The 27,363-nt window shown below is 41.0% G+C and overlaps 2 protein-coding genes across 2 annotated transcripts in view; both read right to left on the reverse strand.

Annotated features, from left to right (window-relative positions):
• Positions 1 to 2,270, reverse strand: part of mettl1 (methyltransferase 1, tRNA methylguanosine) — a 57,606-nt gene extending 55,336 nt beyond the window's left edge. Inside the window, exons 1-2 of the mRNA XM_062028198.1 lie at positions 2,041 to 2,270; positions 1,400 to 1,533 (exon numbers count right to left, since the gene is read on the reverse strand). Coding sequence (XP_061884182.1) covers positions 1,400 to 1,533; positions 2,041 to 2,132 — 226 coding nt within the window. The 5' untranslated portion in view covers positions 2,133 to 2,270. The remainder of the gene's footprint in view (positions 1 to 1,399; positions 1,534 to 2,040) is intronic.
• A 4,105-nt stretch (positions 2,271 to 6,375) lies between these two features.
• On the reverse strand, positions 6,376 to 27,328 carry si:dkey-222f2.1 (keratin, type II cytoskeletal 8). The gene is made up of 10 exons (XM_062028335.1): positions 27,032 to 27,328; positions 16,913 to 17,121; positions 11,386 to 11,446; positions 10,906 to 11,001; positions 10,651 to 10,815; positions 7,680 to 7,805; positions 7,475 to 7,618; positions 7,331 to 7,407; positions 7,219 to 7,265; positions 6,376 to 7,053 (listed from the first exon to the last, which is right to left on the reverse strand). Exons 1-10 carry the CDS (start codon positions 27,326 to 27,328, stop codon positions 6,950 to 6,952), a joined length of 1,326 nt encoding a protein of 441 aa, XP_061884319.1. The 3' UTR covers positions 6,376 to 6,949.
• Between the last annotated feature and the right edge of the window lie 35 nt (positions 27,329 to 27,363).

Below are 27,363 nucleotides of genomic sequence, written 5' to 3' on the forward strand. Positions count from 1 at the left end.
GCAACGTTGAGTTATTGATGTTGCTATTGCTCTGCACTATTTTGAGTGTTACTATTTTTGTAATTGCAATTTTGCACATTACATTTTGGGAGTGAACAGAGTTGTTAGAACGCTGGTTTGTAATATATTATTAAAGTTTGACTGACCTATCTGACTGTTTTTTCGACATTCCCTTTAGCGCAGCGTAGGTGCGGCTAATAACACGGGGCGGCTAATAGGTAAACAAAGTTTTGAAATATGCCATTCATTGAAGGTGCGGCTTATAACACGGGGCGGCTTATGGTGCGGAAAATACGGTATATATATATATATACATCCTGAAAATATGCAAACAATACTGTGTTTAGATAATTGATACTTCAAACTTGCATAAATAAATCTTAAGGAATATAACATAACTTGGCTTCTGAGAGCTTCAAAATGTAATGAATAAAATGCTAAAAATGTTGATAAACAAGCAATTATAATAATAATATTTAAATATGGTCATTTTAAATGAATTATTATGATCATTTAAAATTAATTATTTCAAATATGTTTATTTGAATGTATAATTTTATGGCTGGATGTAATAAGGAGTCAGAAAAAATACAGATAAAAATACAATACATTTTGATGTTTTTAGCAAAATATAGTAAAAATGTATTTAGTTGTTTTTTTTTAAATTAATAAATATATTTATTTTTAGGTAAGATAAACATAATAATAAAATGTATCTCTAGTCTGGATGATTTAGTTCTTGTCACCCTGTTGTCCTCCCGTCTCTTCCCCAAGGATGGCTCCATGAGCTGGGAAAACGCCTGGAGATGCCCTATGTCAATAACACGGTCGGCGGCGGTGCGCAGCTCGTACATCGCCGCCCTCTACTTCACCCTCAGCAGCCTGATCAGCGTCGGCTTTGGCGACGTGTGCGCCAACACGGACGACGAGAAGATTTTCTCCATCTGCACCATGCTCATCGGCGGTGTGCCAGACACCTTGTATGTAATAACGTGATTGGGCAGGCACGCTGTTTATATCGTGGGAAAGCGGACGTGAAAAAAGGCTGTCATCACTCAAATCCGCATTGAGCTGGAGGGGGCGTGGCCTCCAACTCCGGCTGAAAATCGGGACATTTTCGGGAGAATATTTGTCCCGGGAGGTTTTCGGGAGAGGCGCTGAATTTCGGGAGTCTCCCGGAAAATTTGGGAGGATTGGCAAGTATGAAGAAGAATGTTTTAATGTAGACACATAGAATCATCATACTGCTGTGATTATATGCATCAAGTGCTCATTCAAGGCTAAGGCTAAATATGGAGATATATATCGTGTATCGTGACATGGCCTAAAAATATCGAGATATTATTAAAAGGCCATATCGCCCAGCCCTAGGTCGACATGTTAATGATGACAAAAGTACCTAAAAGTCCACCATATCCACAGCCGATGTCCGCAAACTCAACGTGGGAGTATTTGCCCTCAGCAGGTCCAGCAGGTCCGGGAAAGAAGCGAGGATACAGTGTGGTCCAGTCCATCTCCTCTGGACTCACGGGACTGGCAGCGGGACAGGGAATAAGTGTGAGGCATGTTCAATAAATAAAGATAATAAGTGTGAGGCATGTTCAATAAATAAAGATAATAAGTATGAGGCATGTTCAATAAATAAAGATAATAAGTGTGAGGCATGTTCAATAAATAAAGATAATAAGTGTGAGGCATGTTCAATAAATAAAGATAATAAGTATGAGGCATATCCAATAAATAAAGATAATAAGTGTGAGGCATGTTCAATAAATAAAGATAATAAGTATGAGGCATGTTCAATAAATAAAGATAATAAGTGTGAGGCATGTTCAATAAATAAAGATAATAAGTGTGAGGCATGTTCACTAATTAAAAATAATATGTATGAGGCATGTTCAATTAATAAAGATAATAAGTGTGAGGCATGTTCAATAAACAAAGAAAATAAGTGTGAGGAATGTTCAATAAATAAAGATAATAATAATAAATAAAGATAATAAAAGACTAAATGACTACTAACAAGTGGCCGTCACTCACTATTCAAAGGTGTGATGCGCCATCGGGTTGGAATGTGCTCGCTGTCGGTAGTAACGCTTCTGCGGCATTGACGAACTCATGTCGGCGTCCATCGCGATACTTAATCTCTTAATCTCCTTTTTTTTTATCAAATTAATATCACTTTTGAAATAAACGCCGGCTAGCTTGTCATGTTCGCGCCAGCATGTTTACCACAACTTCCGGGTCGCGGGGTTGTGACGTCATCCCTCAGCGCCCGCCGGCTTTAAAGTTGAACCAGCATTGAAATTAAAGAACTATGTTTTAAAAAAGTAATTTTGTCTTTGCAACCTCATTATACTATTGGCTAAGTTTTATATTAATAAAAATAAGTTTCTCAATACCCGACCTGTTTTTTGTACCTTTAAAAAAGAATTAGAACTCTATGTTAAAACACTCTCTACCTCTAACAACCAAAAAGCTGTGAAAACGATTATGCTGTCTTCCAAATTTAAATTATTTACTGAACTTGTGTGAGCCTATGGCTTTGCACTTTGTTTTATATATATACGTGTGTGTGTATATATATATATATATATATATATATATATATATATATATATATATATATATATATATATATATATATATATATATGTATATATATATATATATATATATATATTTTTTTTTTTTTAAATATATATATATATATATATATATATATATATATATATATATATATATATATATATATATATATATTTTGCATTCTTTTTTAGTTACTTTTGCAACCGAGGGTTTATATATGTCGCCTATACTGTATAAAACTACAAAATAACAAACACGGAGGCTCCAGTTTTACACGAGGACCACTTTATTTCGTTTGTTTTTAAATAAAGGCCGCTCCACCACAACGTGTCACTACTTCCGCTCTTACCGCCTTCAAAATAAGAGCTCCAGGCATATACTGTATAAAATTAAAGTTAAAAGTTAAAGTACCAATGATTGTCACACACACACTAGGTGTGGTGAAATTTGTCCTCTGCATTCGACCCATCCCCTTGATCACCCCCTGGGAGGTGAGGGGAGCAGTGGGCAGCAGCGTAGCCGCGCCCGGGAATCATTTTTGGTGATTTAACCCCCAATTCCAACCCTTGATGCTGAGTGCCAAGCAGGGAGATAATGGATTATAACAGGAATTTAACATCACAAAGAGGCAAGTCCAAAAAAATAGGTTACACTTTATTGAGTTTACAACCCCCTGGCGCTGATTTGTACTGTTTTTGTACTTATTTTGATTATTATTATTTCTCGATTGTTTGTAAATGTTGTAGTTTATAAATAAAGGTTTATCAAATTTTTAAAAAAAGAACTACGTTTTGTTTGGATATGATAAGACATTGATTACAGTTTGACATATGTACTAAACATATTTATTACCCGTGCTAAATACTATATCCACAAGTGTCAAAGAGAATCATTTATAATCAATAATCTCAACGCTAAGAAAGATGTTAGAATATCAGAAATTGAAACAAACAAACAAAAATACATTAAATATATCTGCCTTTTTTAATGTTATTTATGATTTATTTACTTCACCCTTCACTTTGTTTTGTCTTGGTTTTGCTTTTGTAAGTTATGTTTTTAATTCTGCTGGTCGGTTTTTGTCATGTATTGGTTTACTCAGGTCACAGGACAATACCGGAACCATTGTGAGGGGAACTTAAGGGTGGGGGACAAAGGATATGATGACACGTGTTGTGTGTTGGACGCCCGGAAGTGGAGGAAGTAAAGCGTATTATTAAGCTTAGAATGCGCTAACTAATAAGTGACAAGTTGGGCACACTTACTACTCTTGACTATTCATTTTCTATATTTTTTTGCTTAAAAAGGGTTTGAATTTGAAGGCTTAGCCATCAAATGATTGTGTTATCTCATATTGATAAAATAATAAAGGTGCAGGCATTCTATGGTAAAAGAGACAAAAAAAGATTAGGCAACATTATTTCACAGAGTGAAACACACATGCAAATCATTTATTTGAAATTAATTTCAATTAATTATTTGGTAAAGAACAACAACCCTAGCCTCGTGCCTTGTGGCAAGTCACATAAAATGACCTGGAAGGCCACTTAAATAATGTGGGAGGCAACAAAATAATGTGGCGAATAACATAAAATGACCTGGAAGGCCACGTAAATAATGTGGCCAATCACATAAAATGACCTTGCATGTCACTGTGGAGAGGCGGGGCCGGCGGTCCGACACCGGGGCCCGCTCCAAGATGGCGGCGAGGAGGCGTGGCCTGCGGACCCGCGTCCAAATGGACTACAGGTGCGTGGGTCGGGCAGCTGGGCACAATCTGATAATCTGCTGTCGGTGTATAAAAGCGTGACAGCCGAGAGAGACGGGGAAGGAGTGAAGAGCCAGAGACAAGACGCAGAGCAACGTTTGCAGAGAGAGAGCAAGACGCCGACAAAGAAGACGCGGCCGGCTGAAAAGCGGGAGGCAGATCGAGCAGCAGGTGGAGCCGGAGCTGAAAAGCGGCCAGCAAAAGACTTTCTGAGATTGCAAAATAAAGAAGTCAAACCTGCTCACGACAATGTCGTCCTTGGATGGTCCTGAGAACCCACCCGGAAGCGAGAGTCTTCCACAGTCACATAAATAATGTGGCAGGCAACAAAATAATGTGGTGAATCACATAAAATGACCTGGCAGGCCACATAAATAATGTGACATGCAACAAAATAATGTGGCGAATCCCATACAATGACCTGGTAGGCCACATAAATAACGTGACATGCAACAAAATAATGTGGCGAATCACATAAATAATGTGACATGCAACACAATAATGTGGCGAATCACATAAAATGACTTGGTAGGCCACATAAATAATGTGACATGCAACAAAATAATGTGGCGAATCACAAAAAATGAGTTGGTAGGCCACATAAATAATGTGGCAGGCAACAAAATAATGTGGCAAATCTCATAAAATGACCTGGTAGGCCACAAAATAATGTGGCGAATCACATAAAATTACTTGGCAGACCACATAATGTGGCAGGCAACAAAATGTGGCAAATCACATAAAATGACTTGGTAGGCCACTTAAACAATGTGGCAGGCAACAAAATAACGTGGCGAATCACATAAAATGACCTGACAGGCCACGATATAGTGTGGCCAGGCACATTAAATGACCTGGCAGGCCACTTAAAAATAATATGTCAGGCAACAAAATAATGTGGCGAATCACAAAAAATGACCTGGTAGGCCACATAATTAATGTGGCAGGCAACAAAATGTGGCAGGCAACAAAATGTGGCGAATCACATAAAATGACTTGGTAGGCCACTTAAATAATGTGGCAGGCAACAAAATGTGGCGAATCACATAAAATGACTTGGTAGGCCAATAAAATAATGTGGCAGGCAACAAAATATTGTGGCGAATCACATAAAATGACTTGGTAGGCCACTTTAATAATGTGGCAGGCAACAAAATGTGGCAAATCACATAAAATGACTTGGTAGGCCACTGAAATAATGTGGCAGGCAACAAAATATTGTGGCGAATCACAAAAAATGACTTGGTAGGCCACTTAAATAATGTGGCAGGCAACAAAATAATGTGGCGAATCACATAAAATGACCTGGCAGGCCACGATATAGTGTGGCCAGTCACATTAAATGACCTGGCAGGCCACTTAAAAATAATATGTCAGGCAACAAAATAATGTGGCGAATCACATAAAATGACCTGGTAGGCCATGTAAATAATGTGGCAGGCAACAAAATGTGGCGAATCACATAAAATGACTTGGTAGGCCACTTAAATAATGTGGCAGGCAACAAAATAATGTGGCGAATCACATAAAATGACTTGGTAGGCCGCTTAAATAATGTGGCAGGCAACAAAATAATGTGGCGAATCACAAAAAATGACTTGGTAGGCCACTTAAATAATGTGGTAGGCCACTTAAATAATGTGGCAGGCAACAAAATAATGTGGCGAATCACATAAAATGACCTGACAGGCCACGATATAGTGTGGCCAGTCACATTAAATGACCTGGCAGGCCAATTAAAAATAATATGTCAGGCAACAAAATAATGTGGCGAATCACATAAGATGCCTTGGCAGGCCACATAAATAGTGTGGCAGGCAACAAAATAATGTGGCGAATCACATAAAATGACTTGGTAGGCCAATTAAATAATGTGGCAGGCATCAAAATAATGTGGCGGATCACATAAAAGACCTGGTAGGCCACTTAAAATAGAACAACACGTTAGCCTCCAACAAATAGCATTAAAACACACACCTTGCTTAAGTAATTTTATTATGCTTCAAAGACAAGTAGGAACATGATTAAACACAGTGTGTCATTAGGACTAAACAATCACTGATGTGAGATGATTAAGTGCACTAACACAACAGGACAATAAATTATACGCAGGTTAGTTGTACAAGTTGGTCACAATTAGATGCTAATAAAGACAGGTAGAGTTGAGCAATGGTAGATATATAGTGGATTTTAGGTTAAGGCGATTAAAATAAAAAAATCTAACATCACAAATATATCGTGCCAAAATATTGGTTACATCTTCACTAGTCTGTTTTTTTTTTTTTAAGAACACTTTTTTTGGTCTATTTTCCTACTTTTTTCTGTATTATTGTTATCCTATGATTTTTGTTTAAAATGTTCTTTGGCTAATCTCGACTGTTCCATTAAAATGATTAAATGATGAGATTTTTTCTTCCTAAATGCTCAATAAAGGAAATTCATTAGAAAGAGTAAACACGAGATGGGAAAAGTAAATAAAGGTTGTTCTTGTTTGACACCCAATTTACTATTCTAGTAAACATCACAACACACACATACACACACACACAGGTGTTTGGTGCATGACAACACCCACACACACACACACACGGATTAGTGTGTGTTGTATCTGCTCTGGTCTCGGGTCTCGGTGGTCTTGATGAGCAGCTTGGGAGTGGGAGCGCTGCCCTGGTGGTAGCTGTTGGAACTTCTGCTGCCTGGAGAGGAAGAAGAAGAAGAAGCGTCAGACATGTTTGCTCCAGAGGGTGTCGGTATTTCATTTTGGTGCAGATCTGGATAAAGGGTTCCTGTCACCTAGCAGGATGTCAACAACGAGGACACATATGCTGTGGTTACCGTGGCAACAGAGCCATGTGACTTACTGGAGCTGGAGACGGCCTGGATGTTGAGAATGGACTGCTGTCCCAGTCTGAGCGAGCATAAGCACACGTTAATAGGGTCAAAGGTCAAGACGAGAGCCCCCCCTCCCCTCACCTGTCCTCCTCGCCTTCCAGCAGCTTTCTGTAGGTGGCGATCTCGATGTCCAGAGCCAGTTTGAGGTTCATCAGGTCCTACGGGTGAAGAGTTTGAATAGATGTGAAGACCCAAAGTGGACCTGGACTAGGTCTGTTCTAGTACCTGGTACTCCCTCAGCTGCCGGGCCATGTCCTGCTTGGCCCGCTGCAGGGCGTCCTCCAGGTCTCGGGTGCGGGCTTTGGCCTCCTTCACGGCCATCTCGCCACGCTCCTCCGCCTCGCTCAGCTGGTTCTCCAGGCCGCCGCGCTGGGCGGGACACAAGACCTGGTCAAGATGGAAGTCCTGACAGGAGACGCGGAGCTGATACCTGAGCTTTGAGCGCCTCCATCTCGCTCTGCAGGCGAGCGATGAGTCGGTTGACCTCGCCCACTTCTCCCTTCACCGCACGCAGTTCGTCTCCGTACTGGCTGGCCTGCACCGACATCTGTGCAAACTGCAGAGACAGCCTCCTTACACCAGGTGCACAGGCCACTACAACTACCTCCTTACACCAGGTGCACAGGCCACTACAACTGTCTCCTTACACCAGGTGCACAGGCCACTACAACTACCTCCTTACACCAGGTGCACAGGCTACTACAACTACCTCCTTACACCAGGTGCACAGGCCACTACAACTGTCTCCTTACACCAGGTGCACGGGTCACTACAACTGCCTCCTTACACCAGGTGTACAGGCCACTCTTTTTTATGAGGAGATCTCTACCAACACCTTCATGCATACCTCGCTTTAAGTCCTCAAAGTGACGCGCAGATATTTAACTACTTCCTTTTCAAAAATATCTTCTTGCATGATCAGATCATATTCAAGTGGAAAACATGAGGAACTGCATGCACTACAACATGGCGGACCACGTCACATGACCTGCAATGTGTCGAATCACTTAAAATGATTTGGCAGGCCACTTTAAAAATGTGGCAGGCAACAAAATAATGTGGCGAATAACATAAAATTACATGGCAGGCCACGTAAAATATAGTGACAGGCCACGTAAAATAATGTGGCAGGCAACAAAATAATGTGGCGAATCATTGAAAATGATTTGGCAGGCCAATTTAAAACAATGTTGAACAAAATAATGTGGCGAATCACATAAAATGACCTGGCACCCCACGCAAAATATAATAGCAGGCCACATAAAACAATGTGACAGGCAACAAAATAATGTGGCGAATCACATAAAATTACTTGGTAGATCACAAAAAAAATAATGTGGAAAATCACATAAAATTACCTGGTAGTCCACTTAAAAATAATGTGGCAGGCAACAAAATAATGTGGTGAATCACATAAAATGACCTGGCAGGCGACGTAAAATAATGTTGCAGGCAACTAAATAATGTGGCCAATCACAAAAAATTACCTGGTAGGCCACATAAACAATGTGGAATCTAACAAAATAATGTGGTGAATCACATGAAATGACCTGATAGGCCACATAAAAAATATTGTGGCAGGCAACAAAATAATGTGGCGAATCACTTAAAATGACCTGATAGGCCACGTAAATAATGTGGCGAATTACATAAAATGACCTGGTAGGCCACGTAAAAAAATAATGTGGCAGGCAACAAAATAATGTGGCAAATCACATAAAATGACCTGGTAGGCCACATAAAAAAATAAGGTGAAAGGCGACAAAATATTGTGGCAAATCACATAAATTGACCTTGTAAGCCACATAAATAATGTGGCAAATCACATAAAATGACCTTGGTATGCCACGTAAAAAATATTGTGGCAGGCAACAAATTAATGTGGTGAATCACATCAAATGACCTGGTAGGCCACATAAATATGTTGGCAAATCACATAAAATTATCTGGTAGGCAACGTAAAAAATAATGTGTCAGTCAACAAAATAGTGTGGCAAATCACATAATATGACCAGGTAGGCCACATAAATAATGTGGCAAATAACATAAAATGACCTGGTAGGCCACATAAAAATAAGGTGGCAGGCGACAAAATAATGTGGCAAATCACATAAAATGATATGGTAGGCTGATCCTCCACATGGAGGAGCCAGATGAGGGGATTCAGGCATCTGGTCTGGATGCCCCTTGGACGCCTCCCAGGGAAGGTGTTTAGGGTACGTCTGACCGGTGGGAGACCATGGGGAAGACCCAGGACACGTTGGGGGGGGGTTTCTTCAGCATTGTCCACACGTTTAAGTCAGGACTTTGGGAAGGCCATTCTAACCTTAATTCTAGCCTGATTTAGCCATTCCTTTACCACTTTTGACGTGTGTTTGGGTTCATTGGCAGCAAAACAGGCCCGGAGAATAATACTACCACCACCATGCTTGACGGTAGGCCAAACAGCTAAATTTTTCTTTAATCTGACCACAGAACTTTCCTCCAGAAGGTCTTATCTTTGTCCATGTGATGTCGGATGAAACAAAAATTGAGCTGTTTGGCCACAATACCCAGCAATATGTTTGGAGGAGAAAAGGTGAGGCCTTTAATCCCAGGAACACCAATCCTACCATCAAGCATGGTGGTGGTAGTATTATGCTCTGGGCCTGTTTTGCTGTCAATGGAACTGGTGCTTTACAGAGAGTAAATGGGACAATGAAAAAGGAGGATTACCTCCAAATTCTTCAGGACAACCTAAAATCATCAGCCCGGAGGTTGGGTCTTGGGCGCAGTTGGGTGTTCCAACAGGACAATGACCCCAAACACACGTCAAAAGTGGTAAAGGAATGGCTAAATCAGGCTAGAATTAAGGTTTTAGAACGGCCTTCCCAAAGTCCTGACTTAAACGTGTGGACAATGCTGAAGAAACAAGTCCATGTCAGAAAACCAACAAATTTAGCTGAACCGCACCAATTTTGTCAAGAGGAGTGGTCAAAAATTCAAGCAGAAGCTTGCCAGAAGCTTGTGGATGGCTACCAAAAGCGCCTTATTGCAGTGAAACTTGCCAAGGGACATGTAAGCAAATATTAACATTGCTGTATGTATACTTTTGACCCAGCAGATTTGCTCACATTTTCAGTAGACCCATAATAAATTCATAAAAGAACCAAACTTCATCAATGTTTTTTGTGACCAACAAGTATGTGCTCCAATCACTCTATCACAAAAAAATAAGAGTTGTAGAAATGACAGCCATGACATTATTTCCTTTACACGTGTATGTAAACCTTTAACCACGACTGTATATATGGAGATGTAGATGTTACCATGGAGATATAGTTGTTACCAATGTATATGGAGATGTAGATGTTACACCACATGGTACATCCTTAGAGGGAAAGGAGTAGAGGTCTACGCACCTTGTTCTTGTACCAGGCCTCAGCCTCCTCTCGACTGCGAGTGGCGATGTCCTCGTATTGAGCTTTGACCTCGGCCACGATGTGCTCCATGTTGAGGCTGCGGCTGTTGTCCATCTGCACCACCACCGAGGTGTCTCGGATGCTGGCCTGCAGCTCACGCAGCTCCTGAGGAAGACGGAACAGTTGGTGACAGCTCATTTCAAAGACATGCAGTCCTTTAGTCCAGGCAGGAAGTGGTTGCTCTTCTTCCTCTACCTCCTCGTAGATGTTACGCAGGAAGTTGATCTCATCAGTCAGAGCGCCCACTTTGTCTTCTAGGTCAGCCTTCACCAGGTAGGCAGAGTCCACGTCCTGGGTGGAAACATAATACTTGTAACTCATTCTGACATTCCTCTTATTCTTCTCACAGCTTCAAAGTCCACATGTTGAGGGAACATCTCAGGTGTCATTTTTCCAAAGTTTGACTTATTATTTTCATGGCTCCTGTTGATGACAATATTTGACAGCTTTAGTTACATGTGGGAGGGAGTCAACTAAGTAGACATACAATAACTATAGGGGCCACACCTGTGTGTGTGTGTGTGTGTGTGTGTGTGTGTGTGTGTGTGCGTGTGTGTGTGTGTGTGTGTATGTGTGTGTGTGTGTGTGTGTGTGTGTGTGTGTGTGTGTGTGTGTGTGTGTGTGTGTGTGTGTGTGTGTGTGTGTGTGTGTGTGTGTGTGTATATATAAAGTGACCTTCTTCAGGAGGACAAAGTCATTCTCCAGGTTGTTTCTCCTGTTGATCTCATCCTCGTATCTATGGACACATCAGACACACCACTAATAATGACCTCATTATCTTTACATTTGTATTATTAATACATTTTTCTTTTATTGTGAAAAATATCAAATTTATAATGTAAAATATGATGGATCATATGCATATAATCTATCATATTTTACATTATTTATTTAATACTTTTAATCACGCATACATACTGTAAATACAAACACATGTATATATTCATCTATCCATCTATCTATCTATCTATTGAGAGAGAGAGAGATACAAAACCCAAAAGCAGTGAAGTTGTCACGTTGTGTGAATAGTAAATAAAAACAGAATACAATGATTTGCAAATCCTCTTCAACTTATATTCAATTGAATAGACTGCAAAGACAAGATATTGAATGTTCACACTGAGAAACTTTTTTTTTTTTTTTTCAAATAATCATTAACTTAGAATTTAATGGCAGCAACACATTGCAAAAAAGTTGTCACAGGGGCATTTTTACCACTGTGTTACATGGCCTTTCCTTTTAACAACACTCAGTAAACGTTTGGGAACTGAGGAGACACATTTTTGAAGTGGAATTATTTCCCATTCTTGCTTGATGTACAGCTTAAGTTGTTCAACAGTCCGTTGTGGTATTTTAGGCTTCATAATGCACCACACATTTTCAATGGGAGACAGGTCTGGACTACAGGCAGGCCAGTCTAGTACCCGCACTCTTTTACTATGAAGCCACGTTGTTGTAACATGTGGCTTGGCATTGTCTTGCTGAAATAAGCAGGGGCGTCCATGGTAACATTGCTTGGATGGCAACATATGTTGCTCCAAAACCTGTATGTACCTTTCAGCATTAATGGTGCCTTCACAGATGTGTAAGTTACCCATGCCTTGGGCACTCATACACCCCCATACCATCACAGATGCTGGCTTTTGAACTTTGCGCCTATATTGATCCGGATGGTTCTTTTCGTCTTTGGTCCAGAGGACACAACGTCCACAGTTTCCAAAAAAAATTTGAAATGTGGACACGTCAGACCACACAACACTTTTCCACTTTGCATCAGTCCATCTTAGATGAGCTTTAGCCCAGCGAAGTCGGTGGCGTTTCTGGGTGTTGTTGATAAATAGCTTTTGCTTTGCACAGTAGAGTTTTAACTTGCACTTACAGATGTAGCGACCAACTGTAGTTACTGACAGTGGTTTTCTGAAGTGTTCCTGAGCCCATGTGGTGATATCCTTTACACACTGATGTTGCTTTTTGATGCAGTACCACCTGAGGAATCGAAGGTGTGTAATATCATCGCTTACGTGCAGTGATTTCTCCAGATTCTCTGAACCTTCTGATGATATTACGGACCGTAGATGGTGAAATCCCTCAATTCCTTGCAATAGCTGGTTGAGAAAAGTTGTTCTGAAACAATTTGCTCACGCATTTGTTGACAAAGTGGTGACCCTCGCCCCATCCTTGTTTGTGAATGACTGAGCATTTCATGGAATCTACTTTTATACCCAATCATGGCACCCACCTGTTCCCAATTAGCCTGTTCACATGTGGGATGTTCCAAATAAGTGTTTGATGAGCATTCCTCGACTTTCTCATTTTTTTTTGCCACTTGTGCCAGCTTTTTTGAATCATGTTGCAGGCATCAAATTCCAAATAAGCTAACATTTGCAAAAAATAAAGTTTTCCAGTGTGAACATTAAATATATTGTCTTTGCAGTCTATTCAATTGAATATAAGTTGAAGAGGATTTTTAAATCATTGTATTCTGTTTTTATTTACCATTTACACAACGTGACAACGTCACTGGTTTTGTGGTTTGTATATCACTTCTAATTAGCATTGATTACCTGTTCAGGTACTACTAATTGAGCTGCCACCTTACCGTGGTGGAGGAGTTTGCGTGTCCCAATAATCCTAGGAGCTATGTTGTCCGGGGGCAAAGGCCCCCTGGTAGGGTCTCCCAAGACAAACTGGTCCTAGGTGAGGGATCAGACAAAGAGCAGCTCGAAGACCTCCATGAAGAATAAAAACAAAGGACCCAGATTTCCCTCGGCCGGACGCGAGTCACCGGGACCCCCCTCTGGAGCCAGGCCCGGAGGTGGGGCACGATGACGAGCGCCTGGTGGCCGGGCCTGTCCCCATGGGGCCCGGCCGGGCACAGCCCGAAGAAGCAACGTGGGTCCCCCCTCCAATGGGCTCACCACTCATAGCAGGGGCCATAGAGGCCGGGTGCAATGTGAGCTGGGCGGCAGCCGAAGGCAGGGCACTTGGCGGTCCGATCCTCGGCTACAGAAGCTAGCTCTTGGGACGTGGAACGTCACCTCGCTGGGGGGGAAGGAGCCTGAGCTAGTACGCGAGGTGGAGAAGTTCCGGCTAGATATAGTTGGACTCACTTCGACGCACAGCAAGGGCTCTGGAACCAGTTCTCTTGAGAGGGGCTGGACTCTCTTCCACTCTGGCTTTGCCGGCAGTGAGAGGAGACGGGCTGGGGTGGCAATTCTTGTTCCCCCCCCAGCTCAGAGCCTGCACGTTGGAGTTCAACCCAGTGGATGAGAGGGTAGCTTCCCTCCGCCTTCGGGTGGGGGGACGGGTCCTGACTGTGGTTTGCGCTTACGCACCAAACAGCAGCTCAGAGTACCCACCCTTTTTGGATTCACTCGAGGGAGTACTTGAGAGTGCTCCCCCGGGTGATTCCCTTGTCCTACTGGGGGACTTCAACGCTCATGTTGGCAACGACAGTGAAACCTGGAGAGGCGTGATTGGGAAGAATGGCCGCCCAGATCTGAACCCGAGTGGTGTTTTGCTATTGGACTTCTGTGCCCGTCACAGATTGTCTATAACAAACACCATGTTCAAACATAAGGGTGTCCATATGTGCACTTGGCCTCAATACACCCTAGACCGCAGTTCCATGATCAACTTTGTAGTTGTGTCATCGGATTTGCGACCTCATGTTTTGGACACTCGGGTGAAGAGAGGGGCGGAGCTTTCTACCGATCACCACCTGGTGGTGAGTTGGCTGCGATGGTGGGGGAGGATGCCGGACAGACCTGGCAGGCCAAAACGCATTTTGAGGGTTTGCTGGGAACGTCTAGCAGAGTCTCCTGTCAGAAAGAGTTTCAATTCCCACCTCCGGAAGAACTTTGAACATGTCACGAGGGAGGTGCTGGACATTAAGTCCGAGTGGACCATGTTCCGCACCTCTATTGTCGAGGCGGCTGATTGGAGCTGTGGCCGCAAGGTAGTTGGTGCCTGTCGTGGCGGAAATCCTAGAACCCGTTGGTGGACACCGGCGGTGAGGGATGCCGTCAAGCTTAAGGAGTCCTATCGGGTTCTTTTGGCACATAGGACTCCTGAGGCAGCGGACAGGTACCGACAGGCCAAGTGGTGTGCGGTTTCAGCGGTCGCGGAGGAAAAAACTCGGACATGGGAGGAGTTCGGGGAAGCCATGGAAAACGACTTCCGGACGGCTTCGAAGCGATTCTGGACCACCATTCGCTGCCTCAGGAAGGGGAAGCAGTGCACTATCAACACCGTGTATGGTGAGGATGGTGTTCTGCTGACCTCGACTGCGGATGTTGTGGATCGGTGGAAGGAATACTTCAAAGACCTCCTCAATCGTCTTCCTATGAGGAAGCAGTGCCCGGGGAATCTGTGGTGGGCTCTCCTATTTCTGGGGCTGAGGTTGCTGAGGTAGTTAAAAAGCTCCTCGGTGGAAAGGCCCCAGGGGTAGATGAGATCCGCCCAGAGTTCCTTAAGGCTCTGGATGCTGTGGGGCTGTCTTGGTTGACAAGACTCTGCAGCATCGCGTGGACATCGGGGGCGGTACCTCTGGATTGGCAGTCCGGGGTGGTGGTTCCTCTCTTTAAGAAGGGGAACCGGAGGGTGTGTTCTAACTATCGTGGGATCACACTCCTCAGCCTTCCCGGTAAGGTCTATTCAGGTGTACTGGAGAGGAGGCTACGCCGGATAGTCGAACCTCAGATTCAGGAGGAACAGTGTGGTTTTCGTCCTGGTCGTGGAACTGTGGACCAGCTCTATACTCTCGGCAGGGTCCTTGAGGGTGCATGGGAGTTTGCCCAACCAGTCTACATGTGCTTTGTGGACTTGGAGAAGGCATTCGACCGTGTCCCTCGGGAAGCCCTGTGGGGAGTGCTTAGAGAGTATGGGGTATCGGACTGTCTGATGTGGCGGTCCGCTCCCTGTATGATCAGTGTCAGAGCTTGGTCCGCATTGGTGGCAGTAAGTCGGACACGTTTCCAGTGAGGGTTGGACTCCGCCAAGGCTGCCCTTTGTCACCGATTCTGTTCATAACTTTTATGGACAGAATTTCTAAGCGCAGTCAAGGCGTTGAGGTGATCTGGTTTGGTGGCTGCAGGATTAGGTATCTGCTTTTTGCAGATGATGTGGTCCTGATGGCTTCATCTGGCCAGGATCTTCAGCTCTCACTGGATCGGTTCGCAGCTGAGTGTGAAGCGACTGGGATGAGAATCAGCACCTCCAAGTCCGAGTCCATGGTTTTCGCCCGGAAAAGGGTGGAGTGCCATCTCCGGGTTGCGGAGGAGACCCTTCCCCAAGTGGAGGAGTTCAAGTACCCCGGAGTCTTCTTCACGAGTGAGGGAAGAGTGGATCGTGAGATCGACAGGTGGATCGGTGCGGCGTCTTCAGTAATGCGGATGCTGTATCGATTCGTTGTGGTGAAGAAGGAGCCGAGCCGGAAGGCAAAGCTCTCAATTTACCGGTCGATCTACGTTCCCATCTTCACCTATGGTCATGAGCTTTGGGTTATGACCGAAAGGACAAGATCACGGGTACAGGCAGCCGAAGTGAGTTTCCTCCGCCGGGTGGCGGGGCTCTCCCTTAGAGATAGGGTGAGAAGCTCTGCCATCCGGGGGGAGCTCAAAGTAAAGCCACTGCTCCTCCACATTGAGAGGAGCCAGATGAGGTGGTTCGGGCATCTGGTCAGGATGCCACCCGAACGCCTCCCTAGGGAGGTGTTTAGGGCACATCCGACCGGTAGGAGGCCACGGGGAAGACCCAGGACATGTTGGGAAGACTATGTCTCCCGGCTGGCCTGGGAACGCCTCGGGATCCCCCGGGAAGAGCTGGACGAAGTGGCTGGGGAGAGGGGAGTCTGGGCTTCCCTGCTTAGGCTGCTGCCCCCGCGACCCGACCTCGGATAAGCGAAAGAAGATGGATGGATGGAAGGAACATTAAATATATTGTCTTTGCAGTCTATTCAATTGAATATAAGTTGAAAAGGATTTTTAAATAATTGTATTCTGTTTTTATTTACCATTTACACAACATGACAACTTCACTGGTTTTGTGGTTTGTATATCACTTCTAATTAGCATTGATTACCTGTTCAGGTACTACTAATTGGATTTGTTACTTTATCACAAAAGCTGTTTTTTTTATTTAAGCCCGTTTACAGACTTGAAAGGACCTTTATGTAGGAGTCAATGATGGAAGTCATACTGACTTGTGCTTGTAGTCCTCCACCAGACCCTGCATGTTCCTCAGCTCTCCGTCCAGCTTGGACTTGTCGTTGTTGACCAGGTCCATCTGGCGCCTCAGGCCGGCCATGTAGGCTTCGAACAGGGGCTCCACGTTGGAGCGACCCACCCCCTGACCCTGAAGGAGCTCCAGCTTGGTCTCCAGCATTTTATTCTGCTGCTCTAGGAAGCAGACCTGGGGCAGGAACCATGAGGGCAACCATTATTGATGTATTAGATGTCAAATGATTGGTTTTAATCAGATTAATCACACTCAGCATTCATCGTGATTTGTCACAGGTATTACTCATTTGCAATATTTCAAATAATTCAAAAAAAGAGCCCTAAATGATTAATTTTTAATTGGATTAATCACATTTCTGAATTTGGAATAATCACAATTAATCATACTTCTGGATTTTGATTAATCACAGGTTATTATTACACGCTTGCGTACTTTAAATCAACTTTAAAAAAGGGCACGAAATTTGGACTAGTATTGTCACGGGATCGTTTGAATCAGATTAATCACACTTTTGAATTTTGCATTAATCATGATTAATCACACTTTTGAATTCGCATTAATCATGATTAATCACAGGTTATTACTAGCTTGCATAGTTTGGATCAATTTTTTGAAAGCTCAACAATTGGAAGAGTGCTGTTAAGAGATTATTTTTAATCAGATTAATCTCACTTATTAATTTGTATTATAAATTGATAATAAATTATTAAAATCTTGCATAATTCAAATTAACTTAAAAAAGAGCCCGACATTTGGAAAAGTGCTGTCAAATGATTGTGTTTTCAATCAGATTAATCACACTTTTGAATTTGGATTAATCATGATTAATTACAGGTTATTATTATTTTGCATAATTGAAAATAACTTAAAAAAAAACAATATTTGGACTAATACTGTCAATGATTAATATTTTAATCAGATTAATCACACTTTTGAATTTTGAATAATGACAATTAATCATACTTTTGGATTTTGATTAATCACAGGTTATTACACACTTGCGTACCTTAAATCAACTTTAAAAAAGGGCACGAAATTTGGACTAGTATTGTCACGGGATCGTTTAAATCAGATTAATCACACTTTTAAATTTTGCATTAATCATGATTAATCACACTTTTAAATTTGCATTAATCATGATTAATCACAGGTTATTACAATCTTGCATAGTTTAGATTGATTTTTTTTAAACTCAGTAATTGGACTGGTGCTGGTAAGAGATTATTTTGTAATCAGATTAATCTCACTTTTTAATTTGTATTTTAAATTGATAATAAATTATTAATAGCTTGCATAATTCAAATTAATTTGAAAAAGAGCCCAACATTTGGACTAATGCTGTCAATGATTGTGGTTTCAATCAGATTAATCACACTTTTGAATTTCGATTAATCATGATTAATTACAGGTTATTATTATCTTGCATAATTGAAAACAACTTAAAAAAAACAATATTTGGACTAATGCTGTCAATTATTAATGTTTTAATCAGATTAATCACACTTTTGAATTTTGAATAATCACGATTAATCATACTTTTGGATTTTGATTAATCACAGGTTATTACACACTTGCGTACCTTAAATCAACCTTAAAAAAGGGCACAAAATTTGGACTAGTATTGTCACGGGATCGTTTAAATCAGATTAATCACACTTTTGAATTTTGCATTAATCATGATTAATCACACTTTTAAATTTGCATTAATCATGATTAATCACAGGTTATTACGATCTTGCATAGTTTCGATTGATTTTTTAAAAACTCAGTAATTGGACTAGTGCTGGTAAGAGATTATTTTGTAATCAGATTAATCTCACTTTTTAATTTGTATTATAAATTGATAATAAATTATTAATAGTGTGCATAATTCAAATTAATTTGAAAAAGAGCCCAACATTTGGACTAATGCTGTCAATGATTGTGGTTGCAATCAGATTAATCACACTTTTGAATTTCGATTAATCATGATTAATTACAGGTTATTATTATCTTGCATAATTGAAAACAACTTAAAAAAACCAATATTTGGACTAATGCTGTCAATGATCAATGTTTTAATAGATTAATCACACTTTTGAATTTTGAATAATCTCGATTAATACTTTTGGATTTTGATTAATCACATGTTATTACCCCCTGGCGTACCTTAAATCAACTTTAAAAAAGGGCCTGAAATTTGGACTAGTATTGTCACAGGATCGTTTGATTCAGATTAATCACACTTTTTAATTTTGCATCAATCATGATTAATCACACTATTAAATTTGCATTAGTCATGATTAATCACAGGTTATTACGAGCTTGCATAGCTTAGATTGATTTTTAAAAAGATCAGTAATTGGACTAGTGCTGGTAATCAGATTAATCTCACTTTTTAATTTGTATTATAAATTGGTAATAGATTATTAATAGCTTGCATAATTTAAATTAACCCTAAAAAAAGAGCCCGACATTTGGACTAATGCTGTCAATGATTGTTTTAATCAGATTATTCACACTTTTGAAGTTTGAATAATCACGATTAATCATACTTTTGGATTTTGATTAATCACAGTTTATTACACGCTTGCGTACTTTAAATCAACTTTTAAAAAAGAGCCCAATATTTGGACTAGTATTGTCACGTGATCGTTTGAATCAGATTAATCACACTTTTGAATTTGCATTAATCATGATTAATCACAGGTTATTACGAGCTTGCATAGTTTAGATTGATTTTTAAAAAGCTCAGTAATTGGACTAGTGCTGGTAAGAGATAATTTTTTAATCAGATTAATCTCACTTTTTAATTTGTATTATAAATTGGTAATAGATTATTAATAGCTTGCGGCGTGGCGAAGTTGGTAGAGTGGCCGTGCCAGCAATCGGAGGGTTGCTGGTTGCTGGGGTTCAATCCCCACCTTCTACCATCCTAGTCATGTCTGTTGTGTCCTTGGGCAAGACACTTCACCCTTGCTCCTGATGGCTGCTGGTTAGCGCCTTGCATGGCAGCTCCCGCCATCAGTGTGTGAATGTGTGTGTGAATGTGTGTGTGAATGTGGAAATGTGGAAATACTGTCAAAGCGCTTTGAGTACCTTGAAGGTAGAAAAGCGCTATACAAGTATAACCCATTCATCATTATTTATTTATAATTTAAATTAAATTAAAAAAGAGCACGACATGTGCTGTCAAATGATTGTTTTATTCAGATTAATCATACTATTGAATTTGGATTAATCATAATTAATTACAGGTTGTTATTAGCTTGCATAATAAAAAATAAATACAAAATGTAAAAAAATTGGAATACTGCTGTCAATAATTGTTTTAATCAGATTAATCACACTTTTGAATTTGGAATAATCACGACTAATCCTACATTTGGATTTTGATTAATCACAGGTTATTACATGCTTGCATACTTTAAAAAGGGCCCAATATTTGAACTATTATTGTCACGTGATCGCTAAATCAGATTAATCACACTTTTGAATTTGGAGTAATCACGATTAATCATACTTTTGGATTTTGATTAATCACAGGTTATTACATGCTTGCGTACTTTAAAAACGGCCCAATATTTGGACAAGTATTGTCACGTGACCGTTTAAATCAGATTAATCACACTTTTGAATTTACAATAATCATGATTAATACCACTTTTAAATGTACATTAATCATGATTAATCACAGGTTTTTACTAGCTTGCATAGTTTAGATTAATTTAAAATTTAAAAAGCCCAATAATTGGACTAGTGCGGTTAAGATATTATCTTTTAATCAGAATAATCTCACTTTTCAGTTAGTATTAAAAATTGTTAATTGGTTAATAACTTGCATGATTTAAATTAACTTAAAAAAAGAGCCCGACATTTGGAAAAGTGCTGTCAAATGATTGTGGTTTTAATCAGATTAATCACACTTTTGAATTTGGATTAATCATGCTCAATTACAGGTTATTATTATCTCGCATAATTAAAATCAACTTAAAAAAACAATATTCGGACTAATGCTGTCAATGATTATTGTTTCATCAGATTAATCACTCTTTTGAATTTGGGATAATCATGATTAATCACACGGTATTACTTGCTTGCATAATTGAAATTAACTTAACAAAAGAGCCCACTATTTGGGACAGTGCTGTCAAATGATTGTTTTAATCCGATTATATACACTACCTAGGCCTACTACGCTACTGTACTTGCATGTTGGTTAAGATGGTGGTACTTGGTGAAGAAAGTTTAAATAATGGATCACATTGGAGCTTCACGTCTGCACAGTTCAAGTTTCTCACGCACACACGCACGCACGCACGCACGCACACACACACGCACGCACACACACACACACACACACACACACACACACGCACACACACACACACACGCAAACACAAAGGCTGCTCAGATGATGTCCCTGAGAGAGGTTCCTGTGCCGGGGGGTCAAGTTACAACCTGGACTCAGGACAGTGATGACAGCTTCAATGACCCGTGGAGGTCACACTCTTGCTCTCACGCTGTGCAGCAAGCCAGACCACTTCCTGCAAGCCTGTCTGGGAATTTGGGGTACATTGGAGGAGGTCAGAGGTCAGATGTCAGTGACCCCTGCACACATGACCCTTGCCCTGTGCACTTTTCCCCCAACAGGAGTCAAAGACTTAGGAGCTGGTGATCATCACGTGGAGAATGTTTGCAGATAAAGATGGCAGCACCATTTAGGCCTGCAATGTATCCACACTGGAGGGAGGGGCCAACAATGGCGCCATTGTGGCAGCATGTCACAGACTCCGTGAGAAAGACTCCCCAGGATATTTATGTCCGACATTATCAGATTCCTCTGTGGGAAGATCTCTGTGAGCCAGAACCTTCTCTCACATGACTGCTCCTTTCCACAACTGGCACATACACTTGTGACATCTTGCATTGACCCCTTCTAATTAGGTACATCATGCATTGACCCCTTCTAATTAGGTACATCATGCATTGACCCCTTCTAATTAGGTACATCATGCACTGACCCCTTCTAATTAGGTACATCCTGCATTGACCCTTTTAATTAGGTACATCATGCATTGACCCTTCTAATTAGGTACTTCCTGCATTAACCCTTCTAATTAGGTACATCCTGCATTGACCCTTTTAATTAGGTACATCATGCATTGACCCTTCTAATTAGGTACTTCCTGCATTAACCCTTCTAATTAGGTACATCATGCATTGACCCTTCTAATTAGGTACAAACTGCATTGACCCTTCTAATTAGGTACTTCATGCATTAATGGGACGGCGTGGCAAAGTTGGTAGAGTGGCTGTGCCAGCAATCGGAGTGTTGCTGGTTACTGGGGTTCAATTCCCACCTTCTACCTCCCTAGTCACGTCCGTTGTGTCCTTGGGCACACCCTTTGCCTCTGATGGGTGCTGGTTAGCGCCTTGCATGGCAGCTCCCGCCATCAGTGTGTGAATGTGTGTGTGAATGGGTGAATGTGGAAATACTGTCAAAGCGCTTTGAGTACCTTGAAGGTAGAAAAGCGCTATACAAGTATAAACCATTTATCATTTATAACCCTTCTAATTAGGTACATCATGCATTGACCCTTCTAATTAGGTACATCATCACCACTGGACCTTCTAATTAGGTACACCATCACAGGAATTTCTAATTAGGTACACCATCACAGGACCTTCTAATAAGTTACACCATAACAGGACCTTCTAATTAGGTACACCATGCATTCACTCTTCTAATTAGGTACACCATGCATTAACCCTTCTAATTAGGTACATCATCACAAGAACTTATAATTAGGTACACCATGCATTAACTCTCCTAATAAGGTACATCATCACAGGAACTTCTAATTAGGTACACCATCACTGGACCTTCTAATTAGGTACAACATCCCAGGAACTTCTAATTAGGTACACCATCACTGGACCTAATTACGTACACCATCACATGACCTTCCAATTAGGTACATCATGCATTGACCCTTCTAATTAGGTACATCATCACATGACTTTCTAATTAGGTACACCATCACACAACCCTCTAATTAGGTACATCATCACAGGACCTTCTAATTAGGTACATCATCAGAGGACCTTTTAATTAGGTACACCATCACAGGAACTCCTAATTAGGTACATCATAACTGGACCCTCTAATTAGATACACCCTTACAGGAACTTCTAATTAGGTACACCATCACAGGAAACTCTAATTAGGTACACCATCACAGGACCTTCTAATGAGGTACACCATCACAGGACCTTCTAATTAGGTACACCATCACAGGACCTTCTAATGAGGTACACCATCACAGGACCTTCTAATTAGGTACACCATCACAGGACCTTCTAATGAGGTACACCATCACAGGAACTTCTAATTAGGTACACCATCACTGGACCTTCTAATTAGGTACACCCACACAGGACCTTCTAATTAGGTACACCATCACTGGACCTTCTAATTAGGTACAACATCACAGGACCTTCTAATTAGGTACACCATCACTGGACCTTCTAATTAGGTACACCATCAAAGGACCTTCTAATTGGTACATCATGCATTAACTCTTCTAATTAGGTACACCATCACAGGACTTTCTAATTAGGTACAACATCACAGGAACTTCCAAATAGGTACACCCTCACAGGGACGTCTAATTAGGTACACCATCACAGGACCTTCTAATGAGGTACAGCATCACAGGAACTTCTAATTAGGTACACCATCACAGGACTTTCACAGGAACTTCTAATTAGGTACATCATCACAGGACCTTCTAATTAGGTACACCATCACAGGAACTTCTAATTAGGTACAACATCACAAGACTTCCAATTAGGTACACCATCACAGGACTTTCTAATTAGGTACAACATCACAGGACTTTCTAATTAGGTACACCATCACAGGAACTTCTAATTAGGTACAACATCACAGGAACTTCTAATTAGGTACAACATCACAGGACTTTCTAATTAGGTACACCATCACAGGACCTTCTAATTAGGTACACCATCACAGGAACTTCTAATTAGGTACACCATCACTGGACCTTCTAATTAGGTACACCATCACAGGACCTTCTAATTAGGTACACCATCACAGCACCTTCTAATTGGTACATCATGCATTAACTCTTTTAATTAGGTACACCACCACAGGACCTTCTAATTAGGTACATCATCACAGCACCTTGTAATTGGTACATCATGCATTAACTCTTTTAATTAGGTACACCACCACAGGACCTTCTAATTAGGTACACCATCACAGAAACTTCTAATTAGGTACACCATCACAGGACCTTCTAATTAGGTACACCCTCACAGGAACGTCTAATTAGGTACACCATCACAGGAACTTTTAATTAGGTACAGCATCACAGGAACTTCTAATTAGGTACACCATCACAGGACCTTCTAATTAGGTACATCATCACAGGCACTTCTAATTAGGTACAACATCACAAGACTTTCTAATTAGGTACAACATCACAGGAACTTCTAATTAGGTACACCATCACAGGACCTTCTAATTAGGTACACCATCACAGGACCTTCTAATTAGGTACACCATCACAGGACCTTCTAATTAGGTACATCATCACAGGACTTTCTAATTAGGTACAACATCACAGGACTTTCTAATTAGGTACACCATCACAGGACCTTCTAATTAGGTACATCATCACAGGAACTTCTAATTAGGTACAACATCACAAGACTTTCTAATTAGGTACAACATCACAGGACTTTCTAATTAGGTACACCATCACAGGAACTTCTAATTAGGTACACCATCACAGGAACGTCTAATTAGGTACACCATCACAGGAACTTTTAATTAGGTACACCATCACAGGACCTTCTAATTAGGTACACCCTCACAGGAATGTCTAATTAGGTACACCATCACAGGAACTTCTAATTAGGTACACCATCACAGGAACTTCTAATTCGGTACACCATCACAGGACCTTCTAATTAGGTACACCATCACAGGAACTTCTAATTAGGTACACCATCACAGGAACTTCTAATTAGGTACACCATCACAGGACCTTCTAATTAGGCACAACATCACAGGAACTTTTAATTAGGTACAGCATCACAGGAACTTCTAATTAGGTACAACATCAGAGGAACTTCTAATTAGCTACAACATCACAGGAACTTCTAATTAGGTACACCATCACAGGAACTTCTAATTAGGTACACCATCACAGGACCTTCTAATTAGGCACAACATCACAGGAACTTTTAATTACGTACAGCATCACAGGAACTTCTAATTAGGTACAACATCACAGGACTTTCTAATTAGGTACACCATCACAGGAACTTCTAATTAGGTACACCATCACAGGAACTTCTAATTAGGTACACCATCACAGGACCTTCTAATTAGGCACAACATCACAGGAACTTTTAATTAGGTACAGCATCACAGGAACTTCTAATTAGGTACAACATCAGAGGAACTTCTAATTAGCTACAACATCACAGGAACTTCTAATTAGGTACACCATCACAGGAACTTCTAATTAGGTACACCATCACAGGACCTTCTAATTAGGCACAACATCACAGGAACTTTTAATTACGTACAGCATCACAGGAACTTCTAATTAGGTACAACATCACAGGACTTTCTAATTAGGTACACCATCACAGGAACTTCTAATTAGGTACAACATCACAGGAACTTTTAATTAGGTACAGCATCACAGGACCTTCTAATTAGGCACAACATCACAGGAACTTTTAATTAGGTACAGCATCACAGGAACTTCTAATTAGGTACAACATCAGAGGAACTTCTAATTAGCTACAACATCACAGGAACTTCTAATTAGGTACACCATCACAGGAACTTCTAATTAGGCACAACATCACAGGAACTTTTAATTACGTACAGCATCACAGGAACTTCTAATTAGGTACAACATCACAGGACTTTCTAATTAGGTACACCATCACAGGAACTTCTAATTAGGTACACCATCAATCAATCAATCAATCAATGTTTATTTATATAGCCCTAAATCACAAGTGTCTCAAAGGGCTGTACAAGCCACAACGACATCCTCGGTACAGAGCCCACATACGGGCAAGGAAAAACTCACCCCAGTGGGACGTCGGTGAATGACTATGAGAAACCTTGGAGAGGACCGCATATGTGGGTAACCCCCCCCTCTAGGGGAGACCGAAAGCAACGGATGTCGAGTGGGTCTGACATAACATTGTGACAGTCTAGTCCACCATCACAGGAACTTCTAATTAGGCACAACATCCCAGGACTTTCTAATTAGGTACACCGTCACAGGACCTTCTAATTAGCTACATCATGCATTAACTTTTTTAATGATATATTTTGTTATCGTACTTTACAAATGTTTTTTATTTTGTCAAAATTTAAACAAATACTTCAGTATCTGCTTGGTTTATGATTTCAAAGCAAGTTATGTACACTGTAAAAATTACAATAGATTTTACGGTAAAACTTACGGTGTTTTTACAGAATATTACTGTAAATTGAAAGAACTCTAACAATGTTTTTTATGGTAAAATTCTGTTGACTGAGCTGCCAGTTTTTTTTTACCGTTAAATCAACGGTTGTTTTTTTTTATTGTTTTACTATAAGTGGAAAAGCGGCCCTTTTTTTACGTTCGGTTGCCAGAAAAAAACCCCAAATAAACAGGGTACTGTTTTTATATTATCAGTAATGTAAAAAAAAAAACGCTGTCAATTTTACAGTAAAATTCTAAAGACTAAGCTGCAATTTTTTCCCTATAAGAAAATAGTGGTACTGTTTTTCCATTTACTCTAGTATTTTGTAAAAAAAAACGCTGTATTTTTTTTTACAGTAAAATCTATTTTTTTTTACAATGTAGATAAAAATGTAGAATAAAATTCATTTATTATTGGCCCTCGGGGGCCCTCAATGCAGAGCAGTTTGAAACCGCTGGTCTGCACCCTTTTTGACACATCAAGACAACCGTCAAAAGAGTAGAAAGAGTACAAATAGTAGAAAAAGTGGTAACATGGTAAATTGGCGACATGGTAGATGACACGGGGGTGTTACCTTGTCGATGAAGGATGCAAAGCGATTGTTGAGAGTCTTGATCTGCTCCTTCTCATGCGCCCGGCTCATGGACAGGCCGGGGTCGATCTCCAGGTTGAGGGGGGCCAGCAAGCTCTTGTTGACCGACAGTGAGGCCAGCGGGGACCCGGGGCCGTGCAGGTGGCCGTTGGCGCCAGCGTACAGCGAGCTGCTGCTGAGGGAGACGCTGCCCAAGCCGGCCGGCGGCGGCGTCCCGAAGCCGCTCAGCCTGCGGACGCAGGTGCTGGAGCTGATCCTCTTGCTGCGACTCAGGCTCATGGCGCAGGTAGGAGTCGTGTGTGACGTCACTCAGG

The sequence above is a fragment of the Entelurus aequoreus genome, linkage group LG01 (assembly GCF_033978785.1).
Source record: "Entelurus aequoreus isolate RoL-2023_Sb linkage group LG01, RoL_Eaeq_v1.1, whole genome shotgun sequence".
In the NCBI taxonomy this organism is placed as follows: domain Eukaryota; kingdom Metazoa; phylum Chordata; class Actinopteri; order Syngnathiformes; family Syngnathidae; genus Entelurus; species Entelurus aequoreus.

Coding starts and splice junctions, on each gene's coding strand:
- si:dkey-222f2.1 (XM_062028335.1), bottom strand. CDS start 27,328: ATGAGCCTGAGTCGCAGCAAGAGGATCAGCTCCAGCACCTGCGTCCGC. Junction 11,002..11,385: donor ACTTTGTCCTCCTGAAGAAG/GTCACTTTATAT, acceptor GTTTCCACCCAG/GACGTGGACTCTGCCTACCT. Junction 7,619..7,679: donor TGGAGGCGCTCAAAGCTCAG/GTATCAGCTCCG, acceptor TGTCCCGCCCAG/CGCGGCGGCCTGGAGAACCA.